General features: G+C 48.6%; 2 protein-coding genes across 12 annotated transcripts in view; one reads left to right on the top strand and one right to left on the bottom strand.

Moving 5' to 3' along the window:
• Nucleotides 1–25,436, top strand: part of EXOC4 (exocyst complex component 4) — a 733,833-nt gene that overhangs the window by 58,724 nt on the left and 649,673 nt on the right. For all 11 annotated transcript variants that reach the window (XR_014492900.1, XR_014492901.1, XR_014492902.1 and 8 more), the window contains one exon: nucleotides 3,138–3,332. Coding sequence is in view for 7 of the 11 variants with exons in the window: in XM_083366085.1 (XP_083222211.1) it covers nucleotides 3,138–3,332 (195 nt within the window). In the remaining 4 variants the exon portion in view is untranslated. The remainder of the gene's footprint in view (nucleotides 1–3,137; nucleotides 3,333–25,436) is intronic.
• LOC310642411 (uncharacterized protein) overlaps nucleotides 1–25,436 on the bottom strand; it is a 155,232-nt gene that overhangs the window by 22,392 nt on the left and 107,404 nt on the right. The gene's annotated exons all lie outside the window — the stretch shown is intronic.

Raw genomic sequence — 25,436 nt, forward strand, 5'->3', positions numbered from 1 at the left:
GTGAAATTTGGACCATAAGAAAGGCTGAGCGCCAAAGAATTGAGGCCTTTGAACTCTGGTGCTGGAGAAGACTCCTGCGAGTCCCTTGGACTGCAAGGCGATCAAACCGGTCAGTCCCAGAGGAGATCAACCCTGACTGCTCTTTAGAAGGCCAGATCCTGAAGTGGAAACTCAAATCCTTTGGCCACCTAATGAGAAGGAAGGACTCACTGGAGAAGAGCCTCATGCTGGGAAAGATCGAGGGCAATAGAAGAAGGGGACAACAGAGAAGGAGGTGGCTGGACGGAGTCACTGAAGCAGCAGGCGTGAGCTTAAATGGACTCCAGAAGATGGTGGAGGACAGGAAGGCCTGGAGGAACGTTGTGCATAGGGTCGCGATGGGTCGGACACAACTTCGCAGCTAACAACAACAATCCCTGGATATTTGGATAGCTGTGTCCCGTTTCATAGATTTGTCTTGCCTTAATGATGGGACAGCAACTTCCTGCTTATCCAAGCAACTGTTTTAGAAGGGATGTTTTTGTCCTGTCCCCCCCCAATAGCATTGCTGCATATTTTATTTATTAATTAAATTGATACACCACCTATCTCTCTACTACCCATAGCGACTCAATGTAATAAATATATAACGAAGCGCCTCCTAAATTTCCCACCATCTCAAAAGCTGTTGCATCTGTCTTACGGGACTGCATTATCTTTCCGAGCTCCGGAACTACCGTAATATTGTGTGATATTTTTGGGGGGGATCTTGTCGCAGGTAAGGAAAGACTCTGGAGTTTTGTTGTCGCTACCTTTCGGTGTCTTTGCCGGCGTTCACAGCAGCAACGCGGAACTGTACAAGATCGGTGGTTTCTCTTTTTCCTTGTTTTTTTTTTGGGGGGGAAAAACCCCGACAACCGTGTTTTTGAATATTAAAACATCTCTGGATGTGTGCTTCAAGCACAATGTTTTGCCACTGATAACAACCTCGCCAGGGGGTGTTCCCTGTCTGCGGTGCCGCTGTTTAAAAAGTGAGAGGTGGGGAAAGGAGGCAGTTAGTGTTCGAGACAAGACAACAGCGAGAAAAGCCATTAACCACCTTGTGCGCTGTGTTGTTTTTTTTAAATTACGTTAAGAGGTGTTCCAGGCAGCCCAGCCAAAATTAGCAGAATAGATTTGGAGTTAAGTGATAGCCGGGTCCCACTTCTTGGCTTTTAGTCTCTTCGTCAGAACTCAACTCTTTCTGGTTTGGAGACTCACGACCTCAACTGCTGTGAAATTGATATATATATTTTTTAAAGGATTTTGTGCTCCTTTCCCTCCAGCAGCGTTATGGTACAACTGACTCTCCTGGCTGATGGTTCGGTGTTTCCCCCTTTGTCATTGGGGATCCTAAACTAGTCAAAGGAGAGAAGCAACCTAGAAGCAAGGAGAAATTTCCTAACAGCAGAACGATTTGCCTCCGAAAGTGACGGACGCTCCCACGCTGGAGCTTTTTAATGAAGAGAACGGACAGCCACTTGTCTTGAATGGGAGAGGATCAATAATAATAATAATAATAATAATAATAATAATAATAATAATAATAAGAAGAAGAAGAAGAAGAAGAAGAAGAAGAAGAAGAAGAAGAAGAAGAAGAAGAAGAAGAAGAAGAAGAAGTTGGAAGGGACCTTGGAGGTCATCTAGTCCGACCCCCTGCTCAGGTAGGAAACCCTATCTCCTGCCTGAGCAGGGGGTTGGACCGGAAGACCTCCAAGGTCCCTTCCACCTCTATTCTGATTAAATAGATTGATAGATAGGTAGATAGATAGGTAGGTAGACAGACAGACAGACAGACAGAAGTTGTGGATGCTCCCACACTGGAGGTTTTCAAGGAGAGACTGGACAGCCATCTCTCTGAAATGGTATAGGGTCTCCTGCTTAAGCAGGGGGCTGGACTAGAAGACCTCCAGGGTCCCTTCCAGCTCTATTTGTAAAATGGGGTCACGCTCACTTAACCATTCTCTTGCTTATCATCAGAAATTTGGTCGTACGTCAAGAACTCATATTACCTTGGAGGTAATATGATGATGATGATGATGATTGTGGGACTCCCGAATACAGACAAGATCGCCATTTGGAACGCAACACGCCAGATATCGCCATTGTACAGTTGATTGATGTCGCTGTACCAAGAGATGCCAGAGTAAAAGAAAAAGAACTGGGGAAAAATTCCGAAATACCGCAACCTGGCCATCGAAACTGCACAATTATGGATGAAACGCGCAACAGTGATCCCCATTGTCATCGGGGCAGTGGGAACCATGTCCAAAAACTTTGCAAAACACATCAAGAAATTGCAGCTTCCTGCAATAACTCCAGCAAAGCTACAAAAAAACTGTGCTACTCGGAACATCTTACATTTTAAGGAGAGACCTGGTTGATACCTAGGATGCCGGCAACAACCCGTGTCAACCATTGGTGCCAGTCCATTTGAGTGTTCTGTTGACCGAGTTTCATGTTTAATGAATAAAAGATTTAAATAATAATAATAATAATAATAATAATAATAATAATAATAATAATAATAATCATCATCATCATCATCATCATCATCATCATCAGGGCTTTTTTTCTCATAGAACGCTCAGAACGGAGTTCCGGCACCTTTTTTGGATGGAACCTTGTAGGGTAGGCAAGGCAGGTTGTATGACATGTGTGAGTTCCGGCACCTTTTTCTTTTACAAAAAAAGCACTAATAATAATAATAATAATAATAATAATAATAATAATAATAATAATAATAATAATAATAATAATAATAATAATAATAATAGAATTGGAAGGGACCTTGGAGGTCATCTAGTCCAACCCCCTGCTACAACCCCCTCTAGCATTTCAGACAAATGGCTGTCCAGTCTCCTCTTACAAACTTCCAATGTTGGAGCACCCACAATTTCTGGTGGCAAGCTGTTCCCTTGGTTAATTGTTCCGTCAGGAAATGTCTCCTTAGTTCCAGGTCGCTTCTCTCCTTGATTTGTTTCCATCCTTTGCTTCTCGCCCCACCCTAGGGCGCTTTGCAAAAAAATTAATTGACCTTACCCCCACCCCCCCCCACCCCCCCCACCCGGTCTTCTTTGTGGCAGCCCCTCAAGCGCTTTGCGTTTCCCCTCCCGCAGGTCAAGGAGAACCTGGTTTCCTGCAAAATGCTCCTGCACTGCAAGCGGGACGAACTGCGCAAGCTGTGGATCGAAGGGATTGAGCACAAGCACGTCTTGAATCTGCTGGACGAGATCGAGAACATCAAGCAGGTGCCGCAGAAGCTGCAGCAATACACAGGCAGCAAGCACTACCTGATGGCCACGGATATGCTGGTAAGGAGGCCCCACCCCCCACCCCCCCTCTCTTGAGGGACAGCTGTCACATTCTCCGTCCGCTAGATCCGGCTATCAGGACCGGAGTAATTACCTCTGCCGTTTGCTGGCAGGCTGCATTGTTCTCCTTGCCTGTCTCTCTGTTGCTCTTCTGTCACTCACTCCCTTTTTAAAAAAAAAACAAAAAAACCCTTCACTCTATTAACCTCTCTGGGTGCTTTGAAAGCGCCCATGACTTTGGCCTCCTGTCTTTAACCTCCAATTCCTGTCCTCTCCTATCTTGCCTCTTGCTTCCACCTTTCGCCCCTGTTCCTCTTCTCTCCCAACATCTCATTTCCTCAAACCCCCCCCCCCCACTCCCCCCAGGAAACCTTCGGCTGTCTTGTCTGCCTTCTTGGCGTCTTTTTCTTTTTTTCTTTTCTTTTTTTTTAACAGCTTGGGAAGCTTCCTTTTAAATAGCCTTTTCCGTACAGTATGTCATTTCTTCCTTAGTTTCCATTTTGGAGCAGCCCCTTAACGGTGGACACATCTGCCTCATCTTAGTACTGCTCTCCTGTCGCTTTCTACCTGCGTCTCAAAGTTCTCTCATACATACCCAATCTAGGTAACATCGTCAGGGCTAGAAGGGAGGGGGGACTGTGGAGAGGAGGAGGAGGAGGAGGAGGAGGAGGAGGAGGACTGTGAGATCCTGGGATCCTGAGATCCACCTGAACATCGCCAAGACGAAAGAGATGGTGTTAGACTTCCGGAGAAAAAAGGAGGAACCTGCCCCACTTTACATCGGGGAGGACTATGTGGAGAGAGTTTCCTCCTTTAAATTTCTGGGCGTCTACCTCTGCGAAGATCTGACCTGGAAAGTTAACACTACCCAGGTGGCCAGAAAGGCCCAACAGAGACTTCACTTTCTCAGGGTCTTGCGGAAGAACAGGGTAGAACAACGGCTAATGACCCTCTTTTACCGGTCTACTATAGAGAGCGTCCTCTCGTATGGTATTGTGGTTTGGTATGCTGGTCTGACAGTCACGGACAGGAAAGTATTACAGAGGGTGGTGAGCACAGCACAAGACATTGTGGGCTGTCCCCTGACACCACTGGATGACCTCGCCAGGGCTCGTTGCCTTGGAAGAGTGAGGAAGATTCTCAGGGATGACTCACACCCTGGACGGTATCTCTTTACTCTCCCACCATCGGGTAGGAGATACAGGAGTATAGCCAGCCGTACCAACAGGCTGAAAAATAGCTTTTATCCGTGGGCTGTTAGGCTTTTGAATGGGAAATAATCTCTGTGAACTTATGCAGAATTGACTTGGGAGGCTGGTGTGTGGTGTGGTTGGTTCACATGGTGTGGTGGGATGGAGGGTTTGTTGTCACTGTGTGTTGGGGGGAGGGAGCACGGGGGGAGGCTCAGCTAATCTCAATGTACACATAGTTGTAATTTGACAATAAAGGTTTTTATTATTATTATTATTATTATTATTATTATTATTATTATTATTATTATTATTATTATTATTATTATTATTATTATTATTATTGGATGCTCTCTGAGCTTGGTGGTTTTCTTGCAGACTTTTCATGACCTAAATAGGGAACATCATCAGTGCTAGAAGGGAGGGGGGGCTTGTGGAGAGGAGGAGGAGGAGGAGGGAGAAGAAGAAGAAGAAGAAGAAGAAGAAGAAGAAGAAGAAGAAGAAGAAGAAGAAGAAGAAGAAGAAGAAGAGGAGGAGGAGGAGGAGGAGGAGGAGGAGGAGGAGGAGGAGGAGGAGGACGACGACGACTGTGGGGTCCTTATTGTTCTCTGAGCTTGTTTCCTTGCAGACGTTTCATGACCCAACTAAGTAGCATCATCAGTGCTAGGAGGGGAGGGGGGTTGTTTGCCCTCTGTTTATATACCAACGGCTTGACAGTGTTAGTGGGATCTCCTCACCAGCAGTCAACACCCGGAGAAGCCGTGATTAACACCCATGATTAACAATCTCCTTGGTATGTTGAAGGCACTCTCTCTCCCCCATTATGACCCAGGTAAGTACGTTGTGTGAGCGTCCCTACCTTAAGTTCCACGTTCTGGCCCAAAGGTGCTTTTTTTTTTCTTTTCAAAAAAGTAACAGGACTTTCTTGTTGTTGTTGTTTTCTCTGTCAAAACCCTTCGCTTATCATCCCATAGAAATATTTTTCCCAAGGGAAAAACCAAGAAAGTCCAGTTGCCTTTTTCAAAAAAAAAAAGCATCTTTGGGACAACCCTGAGCTGGCTGGCAGAGAATCTCCACAGACATACCGGGTTTTGGGTTCCTTCTTCACGGAAAGGAAAACACGACAGTCTTGTGATTGGTTTCCTCCTCCTCCTCCTCCTCCTCCTCCTCCTCCTCCTCCTCCTCCTCCTCCTCCTCCTCTTCTTCTTCTTCTTCTTCTTCTTCTTCTTCTTCTTCTTCTTCTTCTTCTTCTTCTTCTTCTTCCTCTTCCTCCTCCTCCTCCTCTTCTTCTTCTTCTTCTTCTTCTTCTTCTTCTTCTTCTTCTTCTTCCTCTTCCTCCTCCTCTTCTTCTTCTTCTTCTTCTTCTTCTTCTTCAGAAAATTGTATTGATTTTCTAATTTTACATTTAAATATTTGAAAAGCAACATGGCGGCTGAGTCGGTCAATAATTCAATAACCTACAAATATCTGTAGTACAGGTCTCAAACTATTACATTAAATGTTTCCTCTCTTTCCCCCTTGGCATTTACTGTCTCACATTTAAATTAATACAATTCTTATTCTATCAATTAAATAAAAAAAATAACTTCCTTACATTCATCAACAGTTTTTAGTTTAGACATATCCTAGTTGTTTTAACATTCAGTCTGTTTAGACCATCAGTGTCCTGGTTTATTGTTCCCCATTTTTTAAAATTTCCCACTAATATTTAAATTTCACGTTTAATGTTTATAATTTCCAAATTTTAAATAATCCCCAATTCCCCTTTATCACAATTCATCCCAAGATCTAATGTTCAGAATTCTCACCATCTTACACTGACTAGTTAATAATAAATATGATACTCTTATTTTCTGGTAATTTCCAAATATCTTAAATTTAGCAACCCAAATTTCTCTTTATTTCAACATTGAGCACTCCCTCTCTTTTTTCTCTTTATCTCTACTATCTCATATTTCTTTCTTTCTTTTTAGCGCAATAGATAGATGGAAAGTGGAAATTCTGGGGCTTATAGAAATGCAGTCCCCCGCGCTAGCATCCCTTACAAGCCAAGATGATATTGAAAGGACCACACAGGCATCGTCTGTGACCACGTCATATGGATGGGTCAGATCAGGACGTCAGACACAAGTCATGTCGTTGGTGTGACAGTGTGATTACACACAGGTCACCTTATACATCCCGGAAGGTGGATGCAATCGTTCATCCCCCAAGGGCTGATAAAATTATAGGCCATGGCTATGTCAGCAACCATCCGCAAGCTCCTTTGCCAACAGCCCTGTCTTGATTCTTAGAAAGACGGTGAAGAACAAATATCTATGCTCTCCTTTTGGGTGAACATTTTTTAAAGGGGAAATCATTCAAGGGTTGTAATTTTTCTAACTCTGTCCTTTCTTCTCAACAAACCTGGCAAGAAAACAGCCAAGCTCAGAGAGCACCAAGGACCCCACAGTCCTCGTCTCCTCCTCCTCCTCCTCCTCCTCCTCCTCCCACCAACAAACCCCACCCCCTTCTAGCACTGATGATGTTCCCTAGTTGGGTCACGAAACGTCTGCAAGGAAACCGCCAAGCTCAGAGAGCACCAAGGAAGCCACAATTCTCCACCTTCTCTTCCTCCTTCTTTCCCTTCATTCTCTCTTTCTTCCTCTCCTCCTCCTCTTTTCCACAAAATCCTCTCCTTTCTAGCACTGATGATGTTACCTAGTTGGGTCATGAAACGTCTGCAAGGAAACCACCCAGCTCAGAGAGCACCAAGGAAGCCACAATTCTCCACCTTCTCTTCCTCCTTCTTTCTCTTCATTCTCTCTCTCTCTCTCTCCTCCTTCTCCTCCTCCTCCTTTCCACAAAACACTCTCCTTTCTAGCACTGATGATGTTACCTAGTTGAGTCATGAAACATCTGCAAGAAAAAAAATGAAGCTCTGATACCACCGAGGACCCCACTGTCCGTTTATCTTCTTCTTCCTCCTCCTCCTCCTCCTCCTCCTCCTCCTCCCCACAAACCCCACTCCTTTCTAGATACTCCCACATCATACTCCCTCCTAACACTGATGACACTCCTTAGTTGGGTCATGAAACATCTGCAAGAAAGCAACCCAGCTCAGAGAGCATTCGGGACCCTCGATTTCAACCCTGAGCTACAAAGATCCTGTGCAAAATAATAATAATAATAATAATAATCCCTTTGGAGTCTGCGATCTCCTCTCTTTTTAAATCCTTCCTGTTGTAGATGATCTAGACGGGAGCTCTTTTAAGTTCAACCTTCTTAAGCCTCTTTCTGGCTTCATATCAGAATGAAGCCGTAATTGGGTCCTTGCTTCTGGGCGACTCTATTGTTTTTCATTGTCTCAATTGTATAAAATAATTATTAAACTGTCAGGGATGCATAATGTGTGTGGGTTTTTTTTCCTTTTTTTCTTTTCTTTTGGATCTCCTTGTTCTTTGTCCTCAAGGCAAACAGCTGTTGGCTTATCGAAAGTCCAGCCCCCCCCCCCAAAAAAAAAGGATTCCAGGAAGGCAAGCGATCTGTCTCCTGAGAAATGGGAGGAGTGATAAATATTGTCGTCTGTATCTTTGTGATAGGTGCTGTTGAAATTAGACCTTTGGAGGCATTGTGCGCCTGGATGCAAACACGGTAATGGCCTAATTTCTGGAGCCGCATCGCATTTCTGCAGCCTGTCCTTTGTATTCCACTCACATTAATTGAAGTAATTTTGCCACTGAAGCGTGTTTCCAACCCCTGCATTTAAATTGAAATTTTAATTCCCTCATTGTTTGGCCAAGACGTCTGAAGATGGCTTGTTACAGGTTTCATTATCACTCAAAACACTCCAGCTGCTTCTAATGTGCCATGATTAATTCTGGGAAGACTTATGAATGTAAGGAAGGAAACCTTTCCCCCCCCCCCCAGAAGCCGGAGCAAAGATGCAAAGGCATCTTGACAGCGGCTGGCACTTGCGTGGAGCTGGATGAAGAGGAAATGCGCGTTGGCAGCGGGCTGTCGGGACCCGCTTCAAAGGTGCGGAAATGAGCATTCCCAAGTTATCAGCGGGACGTTCTGTCTCAATGTGCCAGGACTACGTTCAGTAACAATGATTTGGAAGGCTGCCCTAGGCGCCACTTGTGTGTGAGACGATGGTGCGTCCTGCTAGCCAGGGTAATGCCGGTGCTAACAAATAAGTTGCGTTGTTGTTGTTAACTGCAAAGCCGTGTCCAACACATCGTGACCCTATGGACAACGTTCCTCCAGGCCTTCCTGTCCTCTACCATCTTCTGGAGTCCATTTAAGCTCACGCCTCCTGCTTCAGTGACTCCATCCAGCCACCTCCTTCTCTGTCATCCCCTTCTTCTATTGCGTTATTCAATAACAGAGTTGGAAGGGACCTTGGAGGTCATCTAGTCCAACCCCCCTGCTCAGGCAGGAAACCTTATAACATTTCAGACAAATGGCTGTCCAGTCTCTTCTTAAAAACCTCCAGTGTTGGAGCATTCACCGCTTCTGGAGGCAGGTTGTTCCACCGGTTAATTGTCCTCACTGTCAGGAAGTTTCTCCGTAGTTCCAGGTTGCTTCTCTCCTTGACGAGTTTCCATCCATTGCTTCTTGTCCTGGTTTCAGGTACTTTGGAGAATAGCTTGACTGCCTCTTCTTTGGGGCAGACCCTGAGACATTAGAAGACTGCTATCATGTCCCCCCCTCATCCTTCTCTTCATTAAACTGGACATGCCCAATTCCAGCAATCTTTCTTTATATTCACCCACTCATTTCCCTCCTTTTGTCCAGGACAGGGCATGTAAGTGATGCTTGAGTAAGGTCTGCAGGATTTTTCTGGGACACTACACATCCTCTCCATGACCTGCTTTCCTGGTTACCTTGGTTACCTTCTAGGAGGGGACTTTGTGGTATATATATTTCTCAATATTTGTAGTTCAGAGTCTGTCTGTCTGTCTGTCTGCTTGTCTGTCTGTCTGTCTATCTATCTATCTATCTATCTATCTATCTATCTATCTATGCATTTTATCTACATCTATTTGTCTATCATCTAGCTAGCTATTCTCTCCTCCATCTATTCCATCCACCTATTCATTTTATCTATCTTTATCATCCATCTATTCTATCCATCCAGTTGTATTTATACATATCTACCATCAGTCTGTCTGTCTGTCTGTCTGTCTGTCTGTCTGTCTGTCTGTCTGTCTGTCTATCTATCTATCTATCTATCTATCTATCTATCTATCTATCTATCTATCTATCTATCTATCTATCTATTCTATCTATCTATTCTATCCATCTTCTATTATCTACCTCAGACATGTCAAACACAAGGCCCGGGGGCCAGATCCGGCCCACGAAGTGGTTTCATGCGGCCCGTGAAGCCATCCTGGAAACAGTGAGGGAACGGCCCCCACTGCCTTGGCCCTGGCCCAGAGACCCTCCTTCTGCCAGAGACCCTCAGATCTGTCCCACTCCTGCCCAGGACCCCATAGGCACCCTTGATGCCAACGATGTAGAGCTGGCCACGCCCACCCAGTAGGCCATACGCACTCTAGCCACGCCCACCCAGTAGGCCACACCCACCCTGGCCATACCCACCCGTCCCCCTGAGGGCAACTGCAATGCTGATGCGGCCCTCAATGAAATTGAGTTTGACACCCGTGATCTATCTCGTCTATCATCTATATATCTGTCATCTATTTCTATCTCTCCATCCGTCTGTCTGTCTATCTATCTATCTATCTATCTATCTATCTATCTATCTATCTATACCCATATCTATCTATCTATCATCTATCTATCTATCTACCTGTTGTGACTCAGGGCCAGCCTGTGGGTCCGACAGCCGGGTCCGATGTATCGGAGGACTCAGATGTGGGGGAGGAGGGAAACGAACCGGCTGATGATGATTTGGAGGCTTTGCAGAGTCCTCAGCCGGGGACCTCTTCTCAGCTGTGTGAGCCCGAGAGTGCGGAGGATGATGACCCACAGCTGGCCCTGTTCAAGGACGCCCGACGCAGGAGGCAGACGAGCAGGGACAAACAAAGAAAGGCTATGGGACTCCTCGGGAGGAGGCACAGGGAGACCACGCCCTGAGCTCTCTATAAAAGAAGTGTTTGGGGAGGGGCTGGTTGCTGAAAGCAACTTTTCCGCTTGAGAAGACAAGCTCTTGTGTTTTTGTTAACTGCGTAATTAAATCTTGGCAGAAGCCTTTTAGCCTTGGACGCTTTCCAGACTCTTCCTTTAATTAGGGGTTGCGAGAAGAGGGCTGGTTCAGAACAGTTTGCTTTCAGCCACCCCACCCCTTTAATACTACGATGGAGCAGCTTCTTGCCGAGAATGTCCAGCTCAACCAGCAACTCACCTTGCTGGCCACTCAGGTGGCACAACTGCAGGCTCAGGTACATGCTGCCCCCCCACCCAGGAGGAAATGTCAGATAGCTATGCCGGATAAATTTGCTGGTAAACCAGAACTGTTTCCTGCCTTCCTGGGACAATGCCAGCTTTATATCAGCGTGAGAGCAGCTGATTTCCCCACTGACCGAGATAAGGTGGGATTCGTGTTGAGCCTTCTGTCGGGAGATGCAGCTCGTTGGGGCACGCCTCTGTTGGCACAGCCTAGCCCTTTGTTGGATAACTTTGGGGGGTTTTGTGACCATATGCGCCTCATGTACGAGGACCCGATTAAGGCGCAGACCGCCACCCGACGCCTGAAAGCTTTGAGGCAGGGTCAGCGCCCTTTACAGGCCTATATCAGCGATTTCCGGCTGCTTAGCCAGGATTCCGCCTGGAATGAGGCTGCGCTCGTGGATGCCTTTCAGGATGGCTTGTCAGAGGAGATGTTGGATGAGCTGGCCCGCGTGGACATTCCCTCAGACCTGAATGGGCTGATCCATCTTTGTCTGCGGATCGATGCCCGGCTGCAGCAGCGTAAGAGTCGCCGTGCCACCCCACAGACCCCTGCCGCCCCTGTTGTGCGTGAGCCCCCAGTCCAGAGGGAGGAGCCAATGGAGCTGGGTGCCGCCAGGTCCCGTCTATCGGTGACGGAAATGGACAGACGACGATCGGAGGGGTTGTGTTTTTACTGTGGGGACCCTGGACATTTGGCTGCTTCTTGCCCGAAGAAGCGTCAGCGGGCGTCAGTGACCAAGCCTGCCCCGAGAAAGTCCCCTGCTTTGCTATCGGGAAACGGCCCGAGCCCGATCTAGACGGTGTGAAAGATCGGGCGACCCACAACGATCACGCCGAGCGACGCCGTTCCGACGGTACCTGTGAACCTCCACGGCATTTGATTTTGGAGGCACGACTGATCCTTCCTGGCAAGCCAGAGGGGATTCCGGTCCATGCCTTAATTGACTCTGGGGCTACCACTAACTTTATGGATTCGGCCTTTGTGGCCAAATGGGCTGTTCCCCAGTGTCCAGTGGATCCGCCCATGCTTGTGGAGACCATCGATGGTCGAGTGCTCCTGTCCGGGCCTATCACGGCCGCCACGCAACCCGTGTGTATGGCCATCAGTACCCATGTGGAGGCCATTCAGTTTTACGTCACTTCGGATCTGCACTTCCCCGTGGTCTTGGGACTGGCGTGGCTCCGGGCGCATGATCCACAGATCTATTGGTCTCAGAACTTGGTCACCTTCCCAAGTTTGCAGTGCTTGGACCACACCCGCCATATCTGTGCCGGCCAGGTGGAGGGTTCCTCAGGGGTTTCCTTGCCTCCCGAACTGTCCGACTTTGCTGACGTGTTCAGCGAGTCAGAGGCGGACCAATTACCCCCGCACAGGCCCTACGACTGCTCCATTGACCTAGTCCCTGATGCGCCTCTCCCAGTGGGGCGTTTGTACTCCATGTCGGAGCCCGAGTTGGCTGCATTGCGGGACTTCCTGACAAAGAACTTGGCTCGTGGATTCATCCGGCCCTCGTCCTCGCCAGTGTCTGCGCCCGTGCTCTTCGTCAAAAAGAAGTCGGGCGAGTTACGGCTTTGCTGTGACTACCGGAAACTCAACGCTATCACGGTGCGTAACCGCTACCCGCTGCCCCTCATCCCCGAGCTCTTGGACCGACTCCGGGAGGCTAAGATCTTCACGAAACTGGACCTGCGTGGAGCTTACAACCTCGTCAGGGTTCGGCCGGGTGATGAGTGGAAGACGGCGTTTGGTACTCGCTATGGACATTTCGAGTACACGGTGATGCCGTTTGGCCTGACCAACGCCCCCGCTGTGTTTCAGCATTTTATGAATGACATCTTTCGGGATCTGTTGGACCAGTTTGTTGTGATTTACCTGGACGACATCCTGATTTACTCCCCGTCGCGTGAAGCGCATCATCAGCATCTCCGTCAGGTCCTGCAGCGCCTCCGGAAACATCGGCTGTTTGCCAAGTTGGAGAAGTGCCAGTTCTACCAGGTGACCATCGATTTCTTGGGTCACCGCATTTCTCCTGAGGGCATCGCCATGGAACCGAGTAAAGTTGAGTCGTTGCAGAGTTGGCAACCCCCGCGTCGCGTGAAGGATGTTCAGCGACTTCTTGGATTTGCCAACTACTATCGAACATTCATCCCTGGCTTTGCTGCCTTGACAGCCCCCCTCACCCGGCTCCTGCAGAAGAAGACTCGGTTCCAGTGGAACACCCCAGAACAACAGGCGTTCCAAGCTTTGAAGGACGCCTTCATGAAGGAGCCCATCTTGAAGCATCCTGACCCGCAACGGCCGTTTGTCATGGAGGCGGACGCCTCCGACATTGCCATTGGGGCCGTGTTACTCCAGGCAGCGACGCCCAACGGTACCCTTTTCCCTTGCGCGTATCACTCTCGGAAATTGAATCCCTCGGAGCGCAACTATACCATCTGGGAGAAGGAGCTGCTGGCCATCAAGGCGGCGTTCGAGGCTTGGAGGCATCATCTGGAGGGGGCGCGGCATCAAATCGAGGTCCGGACGGACCACAAGAATCTGGAAAGCCTGCAGACCGCTCGGAATTTGAACCAATGCCAGATCCGGTGGTCCCTCTTCTTTGCGAGGTTTGACTTCCGGGTGCGGTACATACCAAGCGGGCACAACCAGAGAGCGGATGCTCTGTCCAGGAAGCCCGAGTACACTCGAGTGGAAGACAAGCTTCCGCCCAGGACCGTGATCCCCGTCGAGTCTTTTGCTGCGGTGCGGGAGCCGGTGGATATACGGGCTCGGATCCGGGAGGCGCAGCAGCAGGAGGCGTGGGTGGCTCAGCGGAAGGAAGAGGTGGGGCCAGATTCGCCTTGGTCGGTCACGGATGGACTCCTGTATTATCGTGACCGGCTCTATGTTCCAGGAGGGCCACTCAGGGGACTCGTCCTCAGCCAATGTCATGATAACCCGGCTGCGGGGCATTTTGGCCTGTTCAAGACTCTGAACCTGGTCTCCCGTACATTCTGGTGGCCCCGAGTCCGACACGATGTCCAGTCTTATGTCACCTCCTGCGTCCCATGCCGGCAGGCCAAGTCAGCGACAGGGGCCCCGCCTGGTTTACTGCAGCCTTTGCCAACGCCCAAGAGACCCTGGGGGGCTGTGTCCATGGACTTTCTGACGGATCTACCCCCATCCTCCGGCTTCACGACAGTGTTTGTGGTGGTGGACATGTTGACCAAGATGGCGCACTTCATCCCCTGTCGCGGCTTACCGTCAGCTCGCGCCACTAGTCGCATGTTCATCCAACAGGTGTTCCGGCTGCACGGCCTTCCCGATAGAGTCGTCTCCGATAGGGGGGCCCAGTTTACAGCCCGCTTCTGGCAGGAGTTGATGCGGGCGTTGGACATTAAGGTTTGCCTCTCGTCCGCGCATCATCCTCAGACCGACGGGGGTACCGAGAAGGTCATCGGCATCTTAGAGCAGTATCTGCGCTGCTACGTTAACCTGCAGCAGGACAATTGGGTGGACTATTTGGCCATAGCCGAGTTTGCCTTTAACAACTCGCAGCACACCTCCACGCAGATGACACCGTTCTTGGCCAATGTGGGTTATCACCCTCGGTTTTTCCCCCTTTCTCCCGTGGACTCACCGGAGCCGGCAGCGAACGAATTCATGGCGGAGTTACAGGCGATCCATCGGTTGGTGCGACGGCAGCTGGAGAAGGCCAAGGCCGACTACAAGAGGTTCGCCGATCGGTCGAGAAGGGATACGCCTCCATTATCGGTGGGGGATCGGGTCTGGCTGTCCACCAGGAACCTACCATCCACTCGGCCGGCGAGGAAGCTGGACCACCGTTACCTTGGACCGTTCCCAGTCGAGGCCGTCATCAACCCGGTCGCCTATCGTTTAACTCTGCCACGTTCCCTGCGCGTGCACCCCGTCTTCCATCGGTCCTTGTTGGTCCCCGAACAACCGGCTTGTCCACTTCGCCAAGCGGAACCTCCCCCATCAGGTCCTCGTGATGGCGACAGCACCCCCGAGTACGAGGTCGCCAGCATCAGGGATTCCCGCTGGCTGAAAGGTCGCTTCCAGTACCTGATCGAGTGGAAAGGGTACGGGCCGGAGGACTTCACATGGGAAGACGCGACCGCCGTTCATGCCCCTGCGTTGGTGACTGCTTTTCACGAACAGTTCCCATCCCGACCGCATCCGGATCGGCAGACCCGGGGGAAGGGCCCTGCAGTGCGGGATAGTGTTGTGACTCAGGGCCAGCCTGTGGGTCCGACAGCTGGGTCCGATGTATCGGAGGACTCAGATGTGGGGGAGGAGGGAAACGAACCGGCTGATGATGATTTGGAGGCTTTGCAGAGTCCTCAGCCGGGGACCTCTTCTCAGCTGTGTGAGCCCGAGAGTGCGGAGGATGATGACCCACAGCTGGCCCTGTTCAAGGACGCCCGACGCAGGAGGCAGACGAGCAGGGACAAACAAAGAAAGGCTATGGGACTCCTCGGGAGGAGGCACAGGGAGACCACGCCCTGAGCTCTCTATAAAAGAAGTGTTTGGGGAGGGGCTGGTTGCTGAAAGCAACTTTTCCGCTTGAGAAGACAAGCTCTTGTGTTTTTGTTAACTGCGTAATTAAATCTTGGCAGAAGCCTTTTAGCCTTGGACGCTTTCCAGACTCTTCCTTTAATTAGGGGTTGCGAGAAGAGGGCTGGTTCAGAACACTACCCATATCTATCTATCAATCATCTATCTATCTATCTATCTATCTATCTATCTATCTATCTATCTATCTATCTATCTATCTATCTATCTATCTATCTGTCTGTCTACCCATCCACCCATCCATCCATCCACCTACCTACCTCCCCCATCTCTCTCTCTCTTATTCATCTATATAATCTATCTATCATCTATCTGTCTGTCTATATCTCATCTCATCTCTCCTCTTTTATTTATCATCTATATATACACACATGTATTTCTGAACCATTTATCTCCTTGAAAGAGGGTCTGGTCTGTCTACAATAAAATATCAAAATATGAAACAGTACATACAAATTAAAACTTCCAAGAGTAAAAAAAAACACCCCACTATTTTTTTTTAAAAAAGACCGTTTTTATTTTGATTTAATTTCGATTGAATTCATAATTCATGTTGGGATCCTTAGAGTGACTTTTTTTTTCCTTCCGTGGTTATCCGCCCACTCTGGATGTGTACGCTTGTCTGCCTTCCACCCCGTGTTGCGTGGCAGCCCCAGCCATCCATCGTTCTCCGGTAAATGTGTCTCCTGAGTTGAGCGAAAGCAGGTATGCCTTTGATTTAAAGGGCTGCCCCGAAGACCCTCACCCTGACGGTCCCAGCGACACACGATCCCGTCTCCTTCAACGGAAGGCAATAAATGTCTCGTCTGGAGAAAAGCAAAAAAAGGGGAGCTGACATTGACCGGGGTCGCCCATTTTAATCTGGCGGGCTGGCCTCGGTAAATACATGACCTTCATCACACACTGCGGGGGGGGGGGGCTGATTAATAAATAAGAGTTACACTACCCATTAGCCCCGGTGACTAGATTTAGCATCGGCCCTGACGCCTGGATCGAAGGGAAGAAGAGCGATGGGGCGCCGGGGCCTTGGGTGAAAGGGTGGCCGTGTACATTGGCACGTAAAAAGAAAGGGGTCAAGGATTTGGGGTCCTGAGGAGACCAACGAGTGCGCAAGAGACTTCAGCGAATATAATTTGGCCTTTGGTATTTCTTTTTTTCTTTTTTTCTTTTTGGAGGCCATCAGGCTAAAAAACCAGAGTAGCTTTGTGGCAAATGAGCTTCAGGGACCTGACGCCTTCCTCTCCGTCTTTGAGGACAGCCTTGAGAGAAGGTGCACGGGCAGGAGAGGAAGGCCCGGGCTTTCAAATTAGCAACCCAAGGGCGCGTAATTTCCTCGGGGTTGAAAAGGAAGGGGAGAAGGGAACTTGGATAAGGTGTACCAGCTTACTACATAAAGGCTACTAGTGCGTGTGAGGAGTCCGAAGAATCAATACTGTTTCGGACCGTGAAAGGGACTCGTCTAACCGTTTTGGTCTGGTGGCGAAGGCACCAGGCTAGGAACTGGGAGAGTGGGAATTCTAGTCCTGCCTTAGACGTGAAAGACAAGTGGGTAGTTTGTGGCAATCGCCAAGAGACGGTCAGTTCTGATCTCAACTTGGGCACGAAAACTGGCTTTGTGATTTTTTTGGGCCCATCACCAGGAGACGGTGAGTTCTAGTTTTGTCTTAGGCGTAAAAGCTGGCCGGTGACTTTGGGCCAGTTACCCATCCTCCTTCCTTCCTTCCTTCCTTCCTTCCTTCCTTCCTTCCTTCCTTCCTTCCTTCCTTCCTTCCTTCCTTCCTTCTTCTCTCTCCCCTCTTTCCTTCCTTCTTCTCTCCCTCCCTCCCTTCCTTCCCTCCCTCCCTCCCTTCCTCCCTCCTTCCTTCCTCCTTCCCTTGCTCTCCCCGCTCTCCTTCCTTGCCTTCCTCCCTCACTCTCTTCCTTCCTTTTTCTCTCCCTCCCTCCTTCCTTTCCTCCCTTCCTCCCTCCCTTCTATCCCTCCTTCCTCCCTCACTCACCCCGCTCTCCTTCCTTCCCTCCCTCCCTCTCTCCCTTCCTTCTTCTCTCCCTCCTTCCTTCCTTCCTTCCTTCCTTCCTTCCTTCCTTCCTTCCTTCCTTCCTTCCTTCCTTCCTTCCCTCCCTCTCTTCCATTCTTCTCTCCCTCCCTCCTTCCCTCCTTCCTTCCTTCCCTCCCTCCCTCTCTTCCTTCCTTCTTCTCTCCTTCACTCCCTCCCTTCCTTCTTAGTAGGAAGAACTATTAGGTTTGTTGGCTGCTTTGAATTATTGATAAAGCCAAAGTTAGGATATACTTAAATAAAATACAAAGAAGGAAGCACCAGGCCTGACAACTAAAAAGGAGCACTCGTTTTAGCAGGCTGAAATTCTCTTTTGGGCAACTTCAGTCTGGCTACGTCCAGAGCGGCCAACAGCCTGGGGAGTCGGTCGGTCTTTTCACCCCTTGCGTTTGCTGCTCTGTTTCTTCCGGAGGACCCTAACCCCACCACCCCTCTCAAATATTTGGGGAACGGGTAAAGCTGTTATTTCATTCATTCCACCCCAAAGAAGCCAAGAACGTGCCTCGCCTTCAAAGGTGGAAGGAGAAGGGAGCGCCTCGGAGCTGGCGGCGCGAGAGAGCCTAGGCGCAGCCGGCCAGATATATATATTTTTTTATTAGTATTTATTGCCCCTAATCCAATTTTCTGATCCTGTTTGCATTTGTGTCTGGCTAATTTCATTGCAGAGACGGGAAAGTGTTTGGAAGCAGAAGAGAGAGAGCATCAGCGGAGAATCACCCCCCACCACCACCCCCGTCTCCCTTTGTAATACCATTCCGCCTTGGCTTCCTTTAATATACTTATCGATAACTTCATCTTTTCCTGTTTAATCCGGCGAATCCCATTATCTGAGATGTTCTGTTGCATTAAGCGGTTAGTGCCTGCCCTCGGCCTCCTTGGCGTCGGCGGCACGAGCTTCGCCGCCTCCTCCCCACCCTCCCCTCCTCCCGGTTAACGCGTCCGTGAGCGCCAATCTCTCCCCGGTATTACCCTTCGCCCGTTGGCTCGACTAATAACAACCCTTCCTTTTAGACCGACGAAAGTTTATGAAATAAGAACTGGGGGTGGTGGTTGAGATTTGGGCTCTTTTCCGCATTGCAAGAGCTTCCAAGCCACAATGTTGCAGGTAACTCCTTGACTTGCAACCGTCTGTTTTAGTGACCATTCGCAGTTACAGCGGCACGGGAAAAAGTGACTTAACGGCCGTTTTTCAGACTTTTAACGACCGTTGCAGCACGGCCGTTTTTCAGACTTTTAACGACCGTTGCAGCATTCCCCCGTGGTCGCTTGATTTACATTCGGACGCTCGACAGCCGGTTCATATTTATATACATGATTTTAACTTTTGTTGTTGTTGTTTATGAAATACAGGCCGTCCTTGATTTACACCCACTCATTTAGCGAACCAGCCCGAAGACCTCACTCCAGGGTTTGAAAAGAGCGTCACAGGGAGTAGAATATTCCGTATTGAAATATTCAGCTGAATAATTGAAATAATTGACTCATCTTACTTGTCAAGTCTGATACCTTAACGCAGGGGTAGGCAACCTTGGCTCTTTTATGACTCATGGACTTCAACTCCCAGAATTCCTCAGTCAGCATGGCTCAGCCTGGAAGCCTCTCCCTTTCCCCTCAGCATGGCTGGCTCAGGAATTCTGGGAGTTGAAGTCCATGAGTCATAAAAGAGCCGAGGTTGCCTACCCCTGCCTTAACGGAATGACGGAATAACGGAACAGAATAACAGAGATGATGATGATGATGATGATGATGATGATGATGATGATGATGATGATGATAATTGGAAGGGGCCTTGGAGGTCATCTAGTCCATCCCCCTCTCAGGCAGAAAATCCTATACCATTTCAGACAAAGGGCTGGCCAGTCTCTTCTTAAACCCTTCCAGTGTTGGAGCGTTCACCGCTTCTGGAGGCAGGTTGTTCCACTGGTTAATTGTTCTCACTGTCAGGAAGTTTCTCCTTAGTTCTAGGTTGCTTCTCTCTTTGGTTAGATCAGGGGTCGGCAACCTGAAAAAGGAAAAGAGCCACTGGGAACCGGTTCCATCATACATAAAAAAAAGTGGGAGCCGTGTGCGTGCGTCCATGCACGCGCATGCGCAAAAAACTTTGTGCATGCGCAAAACAGGTTTTTCCTGCACATGCGCGGATGCACACAGTTGCCATTTTTTTATGTGTGATGGAACTGGTTCCTGGTTGCGCGACGTCAACGGCCCGTTTGCAGAACTACCGCCTTTGGCAGGCTGCAAACGTGCTGCAGCAGCTTTCCCAAACAGCGCCGCCGCCGCCCGTTCGCGCGGAGGTGCGTGCGCACCTCTTCAAAGGTTTGGGGAGGTGCGCGTGCACCTCCGCCCATTCGGAGAGGTGTACGCGCACCTCTCCAAATGGGCGGTGCCACTCTCCATTTGGAGAGGTGCGCACACACCACTGCCCGTTCGAAGAGGTGCGCACGCACCGGGCGGCTGGGAGCCGCAGGAGATGGCTGAAAGAGCCACATGCGGCTCCGGAGCCGCGGGTTGCCGACCCGTGGGTTAGGTGCTTAACAACTTTAAGGTGCGTGGACTTCAACTCCCAGAACTCCCCAGCCAGCGTGCTAAGTGGGCAACTCTGGGAGCTGATGCCCACACATCTTAAAAGTGGTCAAGATTGAAAAATATTAATCCAGATGATCAAATAGGGTCACCTCTGCTGTCTGCCTGGCTTTGCGCACACTCTGTTAAGTAAGGAAAACAACATTATTATTCAGACGCTGGTTTCATTACTTCATCCTAAGGAATGAGACTTTCGTGGCTTCTTCCAAATCTTATTCACTGTTGGGATAAGGAAGATATTTTTTAAGCATGCAAAGGGAAACCCACGGGTCTTTTCGAATGTTTTTGAGCGTGCTGTCTGGGTTGTAGCCATTCTTCATTCCCTCTTACCTTTCTTCAGAATCAAGATTAGAATAGAGCTGGAAGGGACCTTGGAGGTCTTCTAGTCCAGCCCCCTGTTCAAGCAGGAGAACCTATACCGTCTCAGACAAGTGACTGTCCAGTCTCTTCTTAAAAATCTCCGGTGATGGAGTGCCCATGATTTCTGAAGGCAAAGCTGTTCCATTGGTTTATTGTCCTCACTGTTAGGAAGTTTCTCCTTAATTCCAGGTTGCTTCTCTCCTTGATGAGTTCCCATCTCTTGCTTCTTGTCCTGCCTTCGGGCGTTTTGGAGAATAGCTTGACTCCCTCCTCTTTGGTGCAGCCCCTGAGATATTGGAAGACTGTTACCATGTTCCCCCCAGTCCTTTTTTTTCTCTAGACTGGCCAAACCCAAGTCCTGCAACCATTCTTCATTATGTTTTAGGTCGTACTTACTTCAGGTCGTCCTTACAACCACAGTTTGGATTAGAATTTGGGTCATGAAGTGATGCAGTTCTTAAGCATATCGTCCTGAGACTGGCCCAGATTTTATGACTATTTTTACTGTGGTGGTTAAGAAGGAAGTCTGCAGTCATTAAACAAATCAGGTGGTCCTTAAGCGAATGAAGGGATCATAAGTCAGGGGTCTTCAAACTTGGCCCTTTGATGACTTGTGGACTTCAGCTCCCAGAATTCCTCAGCCAGGCACACGTGCACACTGGCTGAGGAATTCTGGGCGTTGAAGTCCACAAGTCATCAAAGGGCCAAGTTTAAAGACCCCTGCCCTAAGTGAATCAGGCAATAGTTGAACGAATCTGGCTTCCCCAACTGACTGTGCTTGTCAGACGCCCGCTGGGAAGGTCGTACATCTCACTCATGTGACCGCATGACACTGCAGACGTCACAAATGCCAGCAGATTGCTGAGCACCTGCATTGCAGTCCCTTGACTGCAGGAGTGGTGGGATGGGTCGTAACTTTGAGGACAGCTCACAGGTCACTGTTTCCAAGACCGGTCGTAAGTCCAGGACTACCTGTAAGTCAAATGGCTTATATAGACCTCTCTTGCATGGCCCTATAACTTACCCATGGCTGGTGTCATTGTCTTCTGTATCTATTCTTTTCACTGGTGCATAAACCTAGGTCTTCACTATTAAGCTTTAAAATTTCTGCCTGGTGAAAATGTTCATAACACTCCAGAATCAATCTGAACGGAATAACAGAGTTGGAAGGGACCTTGGAGGTCTTCTAGTCCAAGCCCCTGCTCAGGCAGTAGCAATAGCTGAACCGGTCAGGATCGAACTGTTGGCAGTGGACAGAGTTAGCTTGCAATACTGCATTTTGACCACTGCGCCACCACAGCCCTTCCTTCCTTCCTTCCTTCCTTCCTTCCTTCCTTCCTTCCTTCCTTCCTTCCTTCCTTCCTTCCTTCCTCCCTCCCTCCCTCCCTCCCTCCCTCCCTTCCTTCCTTCCTTCCTCCCTCCCTTCCTTCCTCTTCCTCCCTTCCTTCGGACTTAGCAGTAGCACTTAGACTTATACACCGCTTCACAGTGCTTTACAGCCCTCTCTGAGCAGTTTTCAGAGTCAGCCTGTTGACCCCCCCCCCCAAAAAAAACCCCCATCTGGGTCTTCATTTTATCGACTTCGGAAAGATGGACGGCTGAGTCAACCTTGAGCCGGTCAGGATTGAATTGCCGAGCCGCTGGCGGCCGGTAGTCAGCCTGCAGTGCTGCATTCTAACCCCTGTGCCACCACGGACATCAGCTTGCCTTCCAAAAGTACTGATTTGACGTCATTAATAATAATAGTAAAGTTGGAAGGGACCTTGGAGGTCATCTAGTCCAACCCCCTGCTCAGGCAGGAAACCCTAGACCGTTTCAGACAAACGGCTGTCCAGCCTCTTTTTGAAAACGTCCAGCGTTGGAGCACGCACAACGTCTGGAGGCAGGTAGTTCCACCGGTGAATTGTTCTCACTGTCAGGGAATTCCTCCTTAGTTCCAGGTTGCGTCTCTCTTTGTTCAGTTTCCTTCCGTTGCTGACCATAGCTAGGAAAAAAAAATGGAGTTAATAAGAGAATGGAACTCTTGGAGCTATTTTTAAAGGGAGCAGCCCGTGTTTATTTCAGCCCGTGTTGAATTGATCTGATTTATGTCTTGTCTCCGGAGTAGGAGCAGCAGGAACTGGCCAGTCACCTATGTAATTATTTATGTGTTTGGTGCTTAAATGTGATATATCGTTCATTTCCCTGCAGTGTCTTGTCTTGCTGTAACTCTAAAGCTGTTGCTTGTCCTTTATTGGAGCATTTTATTTATTTAGTACTTATTTATGGCTTCCTTCCATCTTGGAACTGATTACTGTTCGATCCAGACCCGGAGAACTTCAAGAGGCGATTGTTTGGCGCGTCCTTCCCAATTTTTTTTTATTATCACTTAAAAATATTGCAACAGTGTGTAAATGTGCAGTATGTGCTACCAGTGTCGTACGGGGAGTCCTTGACTTACAACCATTTAGTGACTGTCATAAGTTTCAACGGCAGGGGAAAAAGTGACTTATCACCTTTTTTTTCACACACACGATGGTCACGTGATCAAAATTCGGAAGCTTGGCAACTGGCATGTACTAATGACAGTTGCAATGTCCCGGGGTCACGCGATCCCCTTTTGCGACCTTCCGACAAGCAAAGCCAATGGGGGAAAGCCGGATTCGCTTAACAGCCGTGTTACTAACTTAACGCCTGCAGTGATTCACTTCACAGCCGGGTCAAGAAAAGTCGTAAAATGAGGCAAAACTATGAACAGCTGTCTCGCTTAATAACAGAAAAGCTGGGTTCAGTTGGGGGGTCGTAAGTGAAAGACCGCCTGCTAATGTGTTCTGGATTCCTCGAGCTTTTGGGTATATTTCGTACGTTAAACAAATAATATTCTTGTGTACCCTTCTTGAATATCAACAACCTACGATATGCAGATGATTCCACTCTAATGGCAGAAAGTGAAGAGGAACTAAAGAGCCTCTTGTTACGGGTGAAGAAGGAGAGTGCAAAACTTGGGTTGAAACTCAACGTTAAGAAAACCAAGATCATGGCATCCGGCCCTCTCAATTCCTGGCAAATAGATGGGGAAGAAATGGAGGTAGTGACAGATTTTATTTTCCTGGGTTCCAAGATCACTGCAGATGGGGACTGCAGCCAAGAAGGAAAGCCATGGCAAATCTAGACAGCACACTAAAAAGCAGAGACATCACCCTGCCAACAAAAGTGCGTATAGTCAAGGCTATGGTCTTCCCAGTTGCAATGTATGGCAGTGAAAGTTGGACCATAAGAAAGGCTGAGCGCCAAAGAATGGACTGCAAGGCCATCAAACCGGTCGGTCCTAGAGGAGATCAACCCTGACTGCTCTTTAGAAGGCCAGATCCTGAAGCTAAAACTCAACTTTGGCCACCTAAGGAGAAGGAAGGACTCCCTGGAGAAGAGCCTCATGCTGGGAGAGATTGAGGGCAAGAGAAGAAGGGGACGACAGAGAATGAGGTGGCTGGATGGAGTCACTGAAGCAGGAGGCGTGAGCTTAAATGGACTCCAGAAGATGGTGGAGGACAGGAAGGCCTGGAGGAACGTTGTCCATGGGGTTGCGATGGGTCAGACACGACTTCGCAACTAACAACAACAACAAAAACCCTTCTTGAGCTCACAGGTTGCACAATAAATGCAAACTCTGATTTGTTTGATTCGTCGAGCTTCACAGATAAGTCGCCAAATGCAGACGGGTGCACCGTGATTATTTAGAAAAAAAGCCTCACGTTAAGAAAGACAAAAGATGTTTTTGCTATTGTTAGCTTGTTAATAGACTGCAGTCAAAGGAATTATTTGCCGTTCGTTTTTCCAAGCCTAATTCCGAAACTATTTTTTGCGGGCAAAGCCTGCCCCCCCCAAAAAATGTGTTTAAAATGTTTCCTTTGTTTCTGATGAGAATTCATTCATTCTTGGCTAACTTCTCTATCGTTAAATATGGCAGCCTTCAGCTTGGAGTACCCCAATAGTCAAGGCTGTGGTTTTTGAGCCTAAGATGCAAAACGAAGGCCTTAGGTCCAGAGGTTTAGAAGAACAGAGTTGGAAGGGACCTTGGAGGTCATCTAGTCCAACCCCCTGCTCAAGCAGGTAACCCTATACCATTTCAGACAAACGGTTGTCCAATCTCTTCTTGAAACCCTCCAGTGTTGGAGCACCCACAACTTCTGGAGGCAGGTTGTTCCACTGGTTAATTGTCCTCACTGTCAGGAAGTTTCTCCTTCGTTCCAGGGGGCATCACTCCTTGATGAGTTTCCATCCGTTGTTTGTCGTCTTGCCTTCTGGTGCCTTGGAAAATAGGTTGACACACTCCCCCTCTTCTCAGTGTCAGCCCTTCAAATATTGGAAGCTTGCTATCATGTCACCTCTAGTCCTCCCCCCCCATTAAACTAGACATACCCGATTCCTGCAACCATTCTTCTATGTCTTATCTTAATTGTAACTTCGTTAAGTTTAAGTACCCTCTTCAAACATTTCAGACGTTCTAGATTAGCAGACGTTTTCCAAGTGTTTGTTGTTATGCAACCTTCCAGCTGGGTTTTTTTTTCTTTTTAATCTAATTTTTGCCTATCCCTTTGTAAGAGGGTCGAATTCTCAATTTGGGGAAACGAAACGAAACGAAATCAAATCCCCTTGGCTTTGTCGGGTTTTTTTCCTCCTGAAACTTTTCCAGTTTTGGAAAAGAGGATTAAACGGTTAAAAGGTTCTCCCAAGCTGAAAATACTTTTTCGGGAGATACCGCTGCATTGGCAGGAATGGTAGAGCTTGTAAAGAAAGGTTGTGTGTGTGTGTGTGGGGGGGGGACAAAGGTGTCTTTGTCGTTCTCTTTTTTAAAGCTGTCTGTGTATTACAGTTGGGGAAATGTTTTAACCTCATGACACGCACTCCTCTGATCCTAAAGAACATTTCAGCTGACACTTTTGTTCTGACACAAAGTGAT

This window comes from Vipera ursinii (genome assembly GCF_947247035.1).
Source record: "Vipera ursinii genome assembly, chromosome: 6".
Classification (NCBI taxonomy): Eukaryota; Metazoa; Chordata; class Lepidosauria; order Squamata; family Viperidae; genus Vipera; species Vipera ursinii.